The sequence below is a fragment of the Asterias rubens genome, chromosome 2, assembly GCF_902459465.1.
Source record: "Asterias rubens chromosome 2, eAstRub1.3, whole genome shotgun sequence".
In the NCBI taxonomy this organism is placed as follows: Eukaryota; Metazoa; Echinodermata; class Asteroidea; order Forcipulatida; family Asteriidae; genus Asterias; species Asterias rubens.
In genome coordinates, this window is record NC_047063.1 from 6,871,820 (window position 1) to 6,885,621 (window position 13,802).

Genomic DNA, 13,802 nt, shown 5'->3' on the forward strand with positions numbered 1-13,802 from the left:
GGTAACTCAAGTCTAAACAGGGGGCAATTACAATTGATCAACACTAGGTTGGGTTGTTTTTTTAAATAAATTGCGTGTTTCTCGGAGTCACCCAAGATACATCATTTTTACACTGACACAACAAAATGATTCTAACACCCGAGTGTTACTTTGAGGCTGCTACCGCAAGCCACAACGTCATCAAGTGGCAAAGTAGAAAAACTAGTGGCATCAATCGTCTGACCATGGTCTGACAAGCTGTGATTCGATTAAAACACGGTAGCTACTGGACCATGACATTATGACGTTTGATTCAGTCTGGCATATGAGTCTGGCATACTTTTTTTATATTCATAAATCATTTATAACATCTTAAGTCATATTCATGATTTCAATTTTTATGATACGTAGGCCTACCTCTTATTGTGTTTCTTTCCATCTTTTTTTCTTTCTGTAGCTTTGCTGGGAGTGATAAATATTCTTGTAGAGGAGTATAATCATATCTGGAGTGACGCCTGAAAAACCAAGAAGCATTCAATATCAGCATCGCCAGTGCATTCAGAACAGTCATGGTCATTTCAGATGTGTAGTTTCGATTTTCGAACATCATCTAGACCTGAGATCTTAGTCTATAATAACCAGTGTTTGGCTTACTTTTCAAAAAATCAATAAGACTGTGTGGGAATAAAGGGTATAGTGACTAAGTCTTAAATGACCTTTTAAATCCAACACCTTTAAAGACCATTGTCCTGGCCACTCTTTTGCTCCCTTTTTTTAAACACTTTTTTTTCATCAAGTGATTTGGATGCTACTTAATATTTATGTAACATAAATAAATTTTTTTTTTTTTCAACCATGTAGGCATACAACTACAAGTTATCTATAAAATCATCATGAAATCACAGTAAGATTCATTCTTTGTTGCAATTACATACTTTGTAGGGTTGTAGTGTGTATAAATAATCCAATGTTAGCAGTGAGGTACATAATATGATGTCATGTGAATGTTTATTAAGGTTTTAATTGCTGCTGTATCTGAAAAACACCTTACAAAAAACAGCAACCTTTCCTTTGGATGAACAGCTTCAGTTGAAATAAAATAGAGATTCCATTTCCTATTCACTGCATGTGCATGTGTGTATCCTGCAATGGGGTTCTCAAATATTACATTCCTACTTCAACTAAGGTGCATATGTGTGAAGTTATTTACATGTATGTGGACTCGCATTTTGTGTTCATTTGTATTGATGAACTGCCATGGCTTCAAATATCTAGCTCAACACACAATTTCAGATTAGAATTCGCTTATCTAAAAGCAAAGAGTCAGACATTGTAAACAAGACCGCAAGTTCATAGGACTTTGTTTTGAATTGAAATACATTTTTTTGTACAGCAGGCGTATGATTCAGTATTCAAACCTAGGGGACTAGGTTATCTTGACCTTTGCACTACCGGTACTCACTCCATGACTTGTGGTAATCCACTATGTACATATTGAGCTATAAATAGCTATTTTAACTTGAAAAACAATACTCATCTCATTCGGTTGGTGGTAACATAACTCATTGCATAAAACCAAACTAATAAATATTTCAAAAAATGGTTTAAATAACAACATAAATAAGGGAATCAATGTGTGGTGAAGAGGTTTTCAGCTAGTGTTTTAAACCCAACGAGGCCTGGTTCTTGATAATTTTACCGAGACTAAGTCGAGGTAAATTATCAAGAACCAGGCCTCAGGGGGTTTAAACCACTAGTTGAAAACCGATTCAACACACTTTGATTCCCATTCATAAATAACTTTTCGGTAAAAAAACATCAACACTTTTTGGTCAAAAAGTAAATAAATGCAAAAATTATAATTGTTCAATGATTTCTTTCAACAAAATACCCCTCCAGCTATGAAATGGTAAGGCCCTCGGGTAAACAACTCCTTAATGTGCCACGCGCACAGCATTCCCTTATCACGTATCGCGTGATGTGGCACATCGACCAATAGGAATAAAGAAACTGTCTTATAAGCACAGGTGCAAGCATGTGTCACACCCATGTTTCAACACTTTTTACTGGTCATTAACAAAGGTTTATACACACTCATGTGACGCGCTCTCCACCAATAGGAATAGCGAAACTGTCTGAGGTATTTATGGATGAAGAACAACCATACTTTTGTATGTTTGTTCATGTGGCTGAGACTCACCCATACTTCTGATAATAAACTTGAAAACTACATTCGTACATTTACATGTATCATCAAATCAAAACTTTAATCCTCATTTCTGATTAGTTATTTCATGGCATCAGCAATGTGAATTTATACATCAGACAGTCTATGTGTATCACACTCAGTATAAGCCACTTCGGAACTCCGAAGTGGCTTATACTGCACTGTTCAATCTCTGCATATTGCGGAGTTTACTGAAAACAGTGTGCGTATTGCACTGCATGTAAAGTTTGCTGGAGGTTTGTTATCCGTCCTGCACATGTATGTAGACCACATACTGTAGTGCCTGTGTCCCACTGTGGCATACAGATGCACTCTGTAAGTTCTTTTTGCGCTTTCCGGATAACTCATAATACATGTGGTTTAACTTGTGAGTATTCTGCCCAAGTTTTATATACATGTAACTGTGTCACACTAAACCACCACAGGAATTCCGATTCATGGATGAAAAAGAGTCTAAACGTTTCCCCCTCACCCTACCTCAACCATAACGGAACATAGCGCTCATTTGCATTGAGCGTTTTTTGAATACGCTCAAAAAAGACTTTTAAAATGCATAATTTCTAACAAAATCCGTAATAACTCGAGATTGCAACGGGCGAATTTTATGGATCGTTCAGTATTTTGAAGAGGAACTTACTCTTTTTCAATTCATGTACGTTGATTAGTTCTATATAATAGGGACCTTGTTGCCATTTTTACTTAAACAAATTGACTTTCTTTCTCGCGCTTATGGCAGGGATCGAAATTGCCACTACTCGTTTTACATAACTTGCCATAACTTGTGAACTGCGCCGCCCAGTTGCCTGGATCAAACGGCTTCTTGAAGCTGGACAGTTTATCTGTCCATTCATGTAACAATTTTGATGATTGGTTAACTGTAACCTGTTGCCCTAGAACGGAACATACTCTGTCCATGGGTCTTGTAGCATAACCCTTTCCGTATGTTGTGTGTGCGAGCGCGTGTTAACGTAAACATAATGGCCATTGACTTAGTACAGGGACAGCTCATTTTGGGAAAGTGGGGTGTCCATACAGGAAAATACTGTTTAACGCAATCATTGCAAAATTTGGATCTGATAGCTAATTATATAAGCTTCATCTCACGTTTTATTGACTAAATCACCACAATGACTGCATAAAACTGCGCAGTAATACGCAACGCCCATTCTTATGATTATTGTACTCCACCCCCGTGTCAAACTGGTAAAGCCTGAATATGACCTACATCTCGCGCGTGCTTCCGTCGCACGCACAGTGTGTGAATGTTTATTTTTTTATCGCTCTGTGCTTACTATGTTCCGTTATGTGTGTAAGACATGAAAGCAACATTTGTATATCAAATTTTCCAGTTTGTTTGATAAAATCTGCAATTATTGAAAACAAAAAGTGTATGCAGGCCCACTATTCCAATGATTTAAGACACACACATCAACAGTGCAGTCCTGGAATTACAATAGAGGATATGGCCCCAGTTGCTCTGTTCATATTTATAAGTTTTGCCCCCCTTTAAAAACTAATGGAATCGCCCTTGGTAATATGAGATGAAAGATTGAAAGTTCTAGTCCTGTAATGTCTGCTTATAATTACCGATAGCAGATGACAGCCGCAATGATGACTAGTATGATGACAACTCCTGACAATGCAATCACTACAGCAACCTGCAGAATCAAACATATTCATATTATCATTCATTCTTTATTAGGTGTTCGGGGCAACGGCCCAGAACACCTCTTATTTTTGTTCGTTTTTTTCTTCTTCTTTTTAGGTGTTCGGGGCAACGGCCCGGAACACCTATTATTTGTGGGTTTTTTCTTTCTGCATACTTCTTAGGTGTTCGGAGCAGAGCATAGCTCCGAACACCTTTTGTTATTGTTCAGTTTTTTAGGTGTTCGGGCCAACAGCCCGGAACACCTCTTATTTTTGATCGTTTCTTTTTAGGTGTTCGGGCAACAGCCCGAACAACTCATTGATTTTGTTCGTTTTTTTTTGGGTTTTTTTCAGGTGTTCGGGCAACAGCCCGAACAACTCTTTGATTTTGTTCTTTTTTTTTTTTTTTAGGTGTTCGGGCAACAGCCCGAACAAGTCATTGTTTTTGTTTGTTTTTTTTTTTTTTTTTTTAGGTGTTCGGGCAACAGCCCGAACAACTCATTGATTAGGTGTTCAGGCAACAGCCCGAACAACTCATTGATTTTGTTTGGTTTTTTTTTTTTAAGGTGTTCGGGCAACAGCCCGAACAACTCATTGATTTTGTTCGTTTTTTTTTTTTTTTTTTTAGGTGTTCGGGCAACAGCCCGAACAACTCATTGATTTTGTTCGTTTTTTTTTTTTTTTTTTTTAGGTGTTCGGGCAACAGCCCGAACAACTCATTGATTTTGTTCGTTTTTTTTTTTTAGGTGTTCGGGCAATAGCCCGAACAACTCTTTGTTTTTGTTCGGTTTTTTTTTTTTTTTTAGGTGTTCGGGCAACAGCCCAAACAACTCTTTGTTTTTGTTCGGTTTTTTTTTTTTTTTTTAGGTGTTCGGGCAACAGCCCGAACAACTCATTGTTTTTGTTCGTTTTTTTAGGTGTTCGGGCAACAGCCCGAACAACTCATTGTTTTTGTTCGTTTTTTTAGGTGTTCGGGCAACAGCCCGAACAACTCATTGATTTTGTTCGGTTTTTTTTTTGGTTTTTTTTTGGTTTTTCTTATTCTTCTCGCTGTCGATTGTCCGCAAGAAAAAGCATAGATGCGAAGCTTGCATTAAGTTGAAACTTTGCACACAGGTAGACAATAACCAGTAGATGATACAAAAGTTCTTACGTCACGATGACGTCATCAGTTGACGAGATACACTCATTCAAAGTTTATTATTTCAAAAAATCATAACTTTTGATCTGCATGAAGGATTTTTACAATCAATACATCATCGGAAAGGGCATTAAAAACTCCGTAAACACCTCACAGACATAACCCCATTTTGATCTTGTCTTCCGGTTCAAAATCGAGGTTGAAAATTTCAAAATTCATGTATAAAGACTACAAAATTCCCCCATTGATTGCGCGTAAAGATTTTACAATTACATGTACATGTACTTTGTCACCACGTGTAAGCATGCGGTGCATTGCGGTCCCCACGTGTAAGTATGCGGTGCATTGATGAGCATAGTCACGCTCTGCACCACGTGTTGATCGTTTTAGTCTGCGTACCATACTGCGTTGATAACACCTGTCACTAAAGTTAAGCAAAATCGAGCCCAGTCAGTATTTGGATGGGAGACCACTTGGCGACCAAAATTTGTACGATTTATTTTTGTATTTAATTTTTTTTTCTCCTATAAATAGCTTCGCTTTAGTCTGTTTTCAAGGCGTTTTCAACAAAGATTTTCCTCCTAGTTAGTCTCTTCTCCAGTCGTCATTATGCATAAGCTCCCATATCCTCAACCACACAAGCTATTTTGACAATCTATACATCATATGAAAGGGCTTTACGTACGTAGTCTGTTTTCAAGGTGTTTTCAACAAACATTTCCTTTTCGGTTAGTTAGTCTCTTCTCCAGTCGTCATTATGCATAAGTTCCTATGTCCTCAACCACACAAGCTATTTTGACAATCTATACATCATATGAAAGGGCTTTACGTACGTAGTCTGTTTTCAGATGTTTTCAACAAACATTTCCTATTCGGTTAGTTAGTCTCTTCTCCAGTCGTCATTATGCATAAGTTCCTATGTCCTCAAGCACACAAGCTATTTTGACAATCTATACATCATATGAAAGGGCTTTACGTACGTGTCTGTTTTCAAGGCGTTTTCAACAAAGATTTTCCTCCTAGTTAGTCTCTTCTCCAGTCGTCATTATGCATAAGCTCCCATATCCTCAACCACACAAGCTATTTTGACAATCTTTACATCATATGAAAGGGCTTTACGCACGTAGTCTGTTTTCAAGGTGTTTTCAACAAACATTTCCTTTTCGGTTAGTTAGTCTCTTCTCCAGTCGTCATTATGCATAAGTTCCTATGTCCTCAACCACACAAGCTATTTTGACAATCTATACATCATATGAAAGGGCTTTACGTACGTAGTCTGTTTTCAGATGTTTTCAACAAACATTTCCTATTCGGTTAGTAAGTCTCTTCTCCAGTCGTCATTATGCATAAGTTCCTATGTCCTCAACCACAAAAGCTATTTTGACAATCTATACATCATATGAAAGGGCTTTACGTACGTAGTCTGTTTTCAAGGCGTTTTCAACAAACATTTCCCTTCTGGTTAGTTAGGCTCTTCTCCAGTCGCCATTATTCATCAGTTCACGTTTCCTCAACCACAAAATCTATTTTGACAATCTATACATCATATGAAAGGGCCTCACGTATTCCACACAAATGGGTGTGTTGGTGACGTTTTCTTGACTTTTTGACCTTTTTAAACTGGAAGAGCCTGTAAAATGCTTTGAAAAGGCAGTATTTAAAGGCTGTTAGGTTGAAATGTACACTTTTTGAAGCTTTACCATAAAATTATTAGACATCGAGAAAACTGTTTGGTATTGTTTTCTTTGCAATTTGACGAGCTATCAACAACACTTTTTTTCATTGATTCAAACACTGACCCAACAATAGCCGAACACCTAGTGTTTGTTTCTACAAACACTATATCTAGTTTTAGTTTTTCTTATTCTTCTCGCTGTCGATTGTCTGCAAGAAAAAGCATAGATGCGAAGCTTGCATTAAGTTGAAACTTTGCACACATGTAGACAATAACCAGTAGATGATGCAAAAGTTGTTACGTCACGATGACGTCATCAGTTGACGAGATACACTAATTCAAAGTTTATTATTTCAAAAAATCATAACTTTTGATCTACATGAGGGATTTTTACAATCAATACATCATCGGAAATGGCATTAAAAACTCCGTAAACGCCTCACAGACATGACCCCATTTTGATTTTGTCTTCCGGCTCAAAAGAGAGGTTGAAAGTTTCAAAATTCACGTCTAAAGAACAACGTAAATCCCCCGTTGGAATGTGCATAAACATTACACTTGGGCATACACACAACGTGTAGTGTATTAGCTGTGCGGGAGAGTCATGCTCCAGTGATTATCCATAGAGCGCGAAAAAGCTTCATGTAGAATAGTCTTCGTTCAAGGCGTTTAACCTTTTGACCTTGTCTTCTGGTTCAAATCGAATTTATTGTACATTATCTACGACCGTACTGCGTTGATAACACCGGTTCCCGTCCGATCACTGAAGTTATGCAAAATCGGGCGTGGTCAGTACTTGGATGGGAGACCAATAATTGGCGACCAAATTTTGTATTATTAATTTATTTTGATTTTTATTTCTTCTCCTATAAATAGCTTCGTTTTTAGTCTATTTTCAAGGCGTTTTCAACTAACATTTCTTTTCCGGTTAGTTAGTCTCTTCTTCAGTCGTCATTATGCATAAGGCTCCAACCACAAAAGCTATTTAGACAATCTATACATCATATGAAAGGGCTTTAAGTACGTAGTCTGTTTTCAAGGCGTTTTCAACAAACATTTCCCTTCTGGTTAGTTAGTCTCTTCTCCAGTCGTCATCATGCATAAGTTCCTATGCCCTCAACCACAAAAGCTATTTTGACAATCTACATCATATGAAAGGGCTTTACGTACGTAGTCTGTTTTCAAGGCGTTTTCAACAAACATTTCCTTTCCGGTTAGTTAGTCTCTTCTCCAGTCGTCATTATTCATCAGTTCACATTTCCTCGACCACAAAAGCTATTTTGACAATCTATACATCATATGAAAGGGCCTCACGTACTTCAAAAAAATTGGTATGTTGGTGACCTTCTCTTGACCTTTTGACCTTTTTAAACCGGAAGTGCCTGTAAAAGGCTTTGAAAAGGCATTATTTAAAGGCTTTTAGGTTGAAATGTACACTTTTTGATGCTTTACCATAAAATTATTTCACATCGAGAAAACTGTTTGGTTTTTATTTCTTTGCAATTTGACGAGCTATTAACAACACTTTTTCATTGATTCAAACACTGACCCAACAATAGCCGAACACCTAGTGTTTGTTTGTACAAACACTATATCTAGTTTATTATTGATACTTCTTCTTCTTCTTCTCTACGTCCCTTGTCCCCTAACAAAAACATCTTTCCAAAGATTGTATGAACTTGAAACTTCACACATAATTAGATATTCATTAGGAGAAGAAAAATGTGTAGTTACGTCATGATGACGTAATCCATTCTTGAGTTATGAAAATTCAAAGTTTATTATTTCAAAAAATCATAACTCTTGATCTACACAATGGATTCTTACAATCAATACATCATCGGAAAGGTCATTAAAAACTCTGTAAACGCCTCACAAACATGACCCCATTTTGACCTTGTCTTCCGGTTCAAAATTGAGGTTGAAATATTCCACCATTGGTAGTGCGTAAAGATTTTACACGTACAACACGTGTTGAGTCACGCTTCAGTGCTTATCCATAGAGCGCAATGCTTCGCGTATAATAGTATTCATTCCAGGCGTTTTCAACATACAGTTCCCTTACGATTACTTAGTCTGTTCTGTACATTCGTCAATATTTCATAAGTTCATATTTCCTCAACCAAAGAAGCTATTTGACAATCTATACATCATATTGAAGGGCTTTACGTACTTCACAAAAACGGAGATGTTGGTGACCTTCTCGTGACTTTTTGACCTGTCTAAACCGGCAGTACCTTTAATATACTTTGAAAAGGCGTCATGTAATGGCTTTTGGGTTGATACATACACCTTTTGATGCTTTACCATTACAGAATACAACTCTGGCAAAGGTCTGGTTTTAAAAAATCATACCGATTATGTCACCAAATGTAAGAGCGCCCTCTAACGGCAGATTAAAAACATCTCAACATATACTTCTACTATGTCTGTGGTAGAGTTTTTGATATTGTTTCAAAATTGGTATGATACATAATCTCCCTCACAATAGCAACTTATATGTGGAGTCTTAGCTTGATGACGTCATCATTGCTTTAAAGGTGCACTTTTCAAAGCTGTGTGTATGCCAAACCAAAAGTTTGACTGAGGTGAAACTTGTTGTATTGTTAGAGGACTTGCTGCTGGCCACTTCTTCAGTGCACTTCATCAACCGGCCATGAAGTCGTTTCATTCGCTAACCGAAAGTTACAGTTGACAATTTGAACAAATCATAACTCCTGAACCATACATTGCTTTTTTGCTAATCGGAAACATCTTCAATAACTTAAAGCCTAAACAGATCTTTACCCTAGTTGAGCTTGACCAAATATTGAACTTTCATACTCGAAAAAATTCAACTCCTGAACCAAACATCCTCACCAATTCGATCATTCTTCAATTGAAATGTCTTCACCAATTATTTCATTTATCACTAAGACATTACTCTCGAACACCTTGTTTTTGTAATTAACAAAAACTTAATTTCTATTTTTTTTTTATTTTTTTTTTTTACTTCTTCATCTTCTTCTCTCCGTCCCTTGTCCTCTAACAAAAGCACACTTTCAAAACTCGTATGAACTTGAAACTTTGCACATAGTTAGATATGCATTATGAGTGGAATACTGTGTTGGTTACGTCATGATGACATCATCCATTCTTGAGTTATAGAAATTCAAAGTTTATTATTTCAAAAAATCATAACGTTTGATCCACATGATGGATTCTTACAATGGATCGATGCATCATCGGCAAGGTCGTTAAAAAACTCTGTAAACGCCTCGCAGACATGACCCCATTTTGTTCTTGTCTTCCAGTTCAAAATCGAGGTTGAAAATTCAAAAATTCATGTATAAAGAACTACGAAATTCCCCCAATGGTTGCGCGTAAAGATTTTATGTGTACATTGTATGCGATGCAGTCACACGTTTTTTTTGGTGTATGGACATGTGCATTATATAGGCCTGCATTGGTGGCGCGGTGCCAAGTTCTGTGCCATGCGTCATATATGCATAGAGCTGGCTGGGCACATGGCAGAACGCTGCGAAAACGATTTACTCTCAATCTTCGGCGTCGAATTGTTCAAATTTTGCACTTCTGATGGCTTAGTGGTCAATGTGGAATTGAAGGCGAAGTTTCGCTGAGATGGCCACCTACTTCAGTGATTCATGGGACTGTTAATTATGTGAGAAAATAACTGCAGAAAAAGACGACATTGGTCATGTTTTGATCAAACACCGAGAAACAGAGACGTGACATCGATCGACTACTCCCGCGGAACTCACGGCAGTATGACAAGAACTAACACAAGCACTATTCCCAAACTCGTATGAATTTGAAACTTCGCACATAGTTGCATTAGGAGTGGAGTACTGTTTTAGTTACGTCATGATGACGTCATCCGTTCTTGAGTTATAAATATTCAAAGTTTATTATTTCAAAAAATCATAACTTTTGATCTACATGATGGATTTTTACAATCGATACATCATCGGAAAGGTCGTTAAAAACTCCGTTAAACGACTCGCAGACATGAGCCCATTTTGATCTTGTCTTCCGGTTCAAAATCGAGGTTGAAAATTCTAAAATTCACGTATAATGAACTCTCATAATTTGTTTAAGCTACTCACACAATAACACTGTCAATATAACAAAATGCGGTATTCCTACGTTTTGACATCATCAAAATTACCTGAAAACTCATAACAAAAAGAAATTAGGGGGCCATGAATCAAAATGAAGCATATTGGAACGTTGTGATCATAAGAAACAACGGATTCGACACCCGCAAGCTGGGAGTTCATAGCGCCCAGGATTTAACACCTCCAACCCCCACGAGACACAGCATGGGCGGTACGTGATATTCCACAATGGCTTACGTTCCGATTGCTCCATCACACCGTGGGGCCATACAAGCGTCCGTTACACGGACTCTCTGAATGCTAGTCTTACGTTCGATTTTTGACCATTATTTACGATTTCAAATCGTCACGTATACATAATCTGAATAGGTAGTTTATACTTAAAATTTCACTGTTTTCCTTTTAATAGGCCTAATGACCACGGAACCACTTTGAGCAAAGATTATTAAAAATAGAGCGCCGATCATATTGACCTTTGACTCGATCTAGTTTGAATAGTCATCTTCAATTCGTCACATGATATGAATATTGCATACATTAAAAGTCATTTACATAGTCTGGCCACGCCTTCAATTTGCAAATGTCCAAGACCTTGGTGAGCACAGACATGGTGAGATCCGGAAATCAGAGACACAGAGCACCCGCTAGCGTTCGTTCATTACAAGCGTGTACAGTTTTTGCCGTGCATAATCGGAACGTTGGTTGTGTGTGACCGCGCAACACCAATGGTCTTAGCCTTTAGTCAAAGCACACGCGGCACACCGGATAGCACGCACAGGCCCAAAAATGTATTGCACGAAAAAAGACTATCACCGCGAGCGGCGAAGCCGCGAAGCGCCTTTACCAACTCGTTTTGGGGCCTTATGTTTTTCTTTACATTTGCCAACGATTTTGGTGGGAGAAAATGTGACGAATTTGCATGGAACGTTCTTGCGATGTCATGCAAGTAATTGTGGCTTCTTATTGCAATATTGGCCAGCAACTCACCACGCTAATGCATTATGCATTACATTTTCTCCCACCAAAATCGTTGGCAAATGTAAAGAAAAACATAAGGCCCCAAAACGAGTTGGTAAAGGCGCTTCGCGGCTTCGCCGCTCGCGGTGATAGTCTTTTTTCGTGCGCTAAATTTTTTGGGTTGTGCGTGCCATCCGGTGTGCCGCGTGCGCCTTGACTAAAGGCTACAATAGTCTTGGAACCAAGACTAGCTAGTGGTATGGTACGATTTGGACACATTTTTTTTGATCACTGTGATGGGAATGCAATTTTCGCCTTGTCTTTTGTTAGCAATGAAATTAATACAACATTCCGCACATTACATTACCCAATAGTTATCTCTCCAAAATTCGTTCATTTTGCAGAAAAGTATGACATCCTATGACAGGTTTCAAGGGGCTAGAGGTCTTGCCGAACACACTGGACACTTCTTGACTTGACTTGAGCGCCCATTTAGTATTACTTAGTTGATGCGGGATTTCCCTCCTTGACTCATCACACCACACACACAATCACAAACTGTGCCACGGTACGGTGTGTGTACGGTAACCAGGCTGAACTCAGCACTAAATTTAGTGCTAGCACCAAATTTGGTGCTGGCGAGAAATTTGGTGCTGGCACCAAATTTCAAAACAACCTGTCAACAAACCGTCATGACGAAGCAACGGCGCACAGTGGGCCAGGCCGAAACCAAAGTGCGCCAAAAAGGGTGAAACGTGACCCTGCTAGTTTTAATTTTTTCAACATTTTTAAGGTTGCTTATACCCCATGGGACCATTTTATGGGGAAATTAAGCAAAAAATATATATATTGACTTGTCATGACCTCTTAAAGGTATGCAAATCCACAGAAATTGGCCATAAAATGAAAATAGTTGCAGAAATCTTCATAAAGCAAAATTACACACCTTGCATTGAGTTACGGAGCTAAACTTTCACTTGGCCCTAGTTTAGGGTTCATATTTGATGGAAATTAAATCAGTTTTTATTTTTGTTGAAGTTTTCTATGAATAAATACTGACAATTGTGTCAACATTGACATGAAATTTACGTTTTCTGTGTTCAGCAATACGGAAACTAAAGATTGCCGTCGATTGCTGCCTAAAGTCTACTCATTTCTAATAGAGCAACTTGTTTGCATCATTTTGGTACCAAATTTAGCTGCGACAACCTGCGATACACGATTTTAGAGCAGTTTTTCTGAAGCGATCACTGTACGTTTTCGCCCCTTTTCTGAGTATTACATATGGCGCGCTACACTGAGAAACACGACACCCGAGCAAGGCTGCGCTCGCCGGAAAGGTGCAATATGATACATGTCTGATTGCGCAGTGGAAATTTCAATGTACTTGGTGTCTCATATGTTGTGATGAGGGATACTGCCGCTAGTTGTCTTTAAATGTATCTGTCAGCTGTACCACAGTGCACAATGGCGTCTTTACCAAGAAAGCGATTATTTGAAGTTGTTAGTTCTGTTGATGATGCATCAAACATTGAAAACTCTTGTCGTGGTTGCTTAGAATTATTCACAGATGCAAGCAATTAGTCACAATTTTACCGCGATAAACAGTCCATTACATCAGGACCAATCAAAAATCAGTATTTTGCTAACGTCATACTCCGATCTAATTATCACCATTGGATTCTACGGGTCGGAAAAGCTAAGTAGGTGAATCTTCCTGCACAAAACTTAATGATTTTTATTTTTGGCGCACTTTCATCCCATTCTGGCCCACTGTGCGGCGGCGCGATAACAACCGTTACAGGCAGTAACAGGTACTACGGTATGTTAAATGTTTTCAAAGTAAAATCAATAAACCTTCAGATTTTTCTTCACAGATGTCTTTCGTAGATCCCAAACCATCATACCTAGGCGCCCCTAATGAATAGATTGGCTAATTAGCTCAGCCCAACTAATTAAACATTTGCATAATCTAGCCCATATAACGCACATTCTACATACGAAAAAAGCACAAGTATCGAATAGTACCAATTTTAATTTGAAATGTTTTTAAAGTAA

At 38.1% G+C, this 13,802-nt stretch overlaps 1 protein-coding gene across 2 annotated transcripts in view; it reads right to left on the minus strand.

Annotated features, from left to right (window-relative positions):
- Nucleotides 1-12,301, minus strand: part of LOC117303658 (slowpoke-binding protein-like) — a 41,549-nt gene extending 29,248 nt beyond the window's left edge. For both annotated transcript variants that reach the window (XM_033787914.1, XM_033787904.1), the window contains exons 1-3: nt 12,112-12,301; nt 3,794-3,864; nt 397-494 (exon numbers count right to left, since the gene is read on the minus strand). In XM_033787914.1, the coding sequence (XP_033643805.1) occupies nt 397-494; nt 3,794-3,864; nt 12,112-12,141 (199 nt within the window). In that variant the 5' untranslated portion in view covers nt 12,142-12,301. The remainder of the gene's footprint in view (nt 1-396; nt 495-3,793; nt 3,865-12,111) is intronic.
- Nucleotides 12,302-13,802: the final 1,501 nt, after the last annotated feature.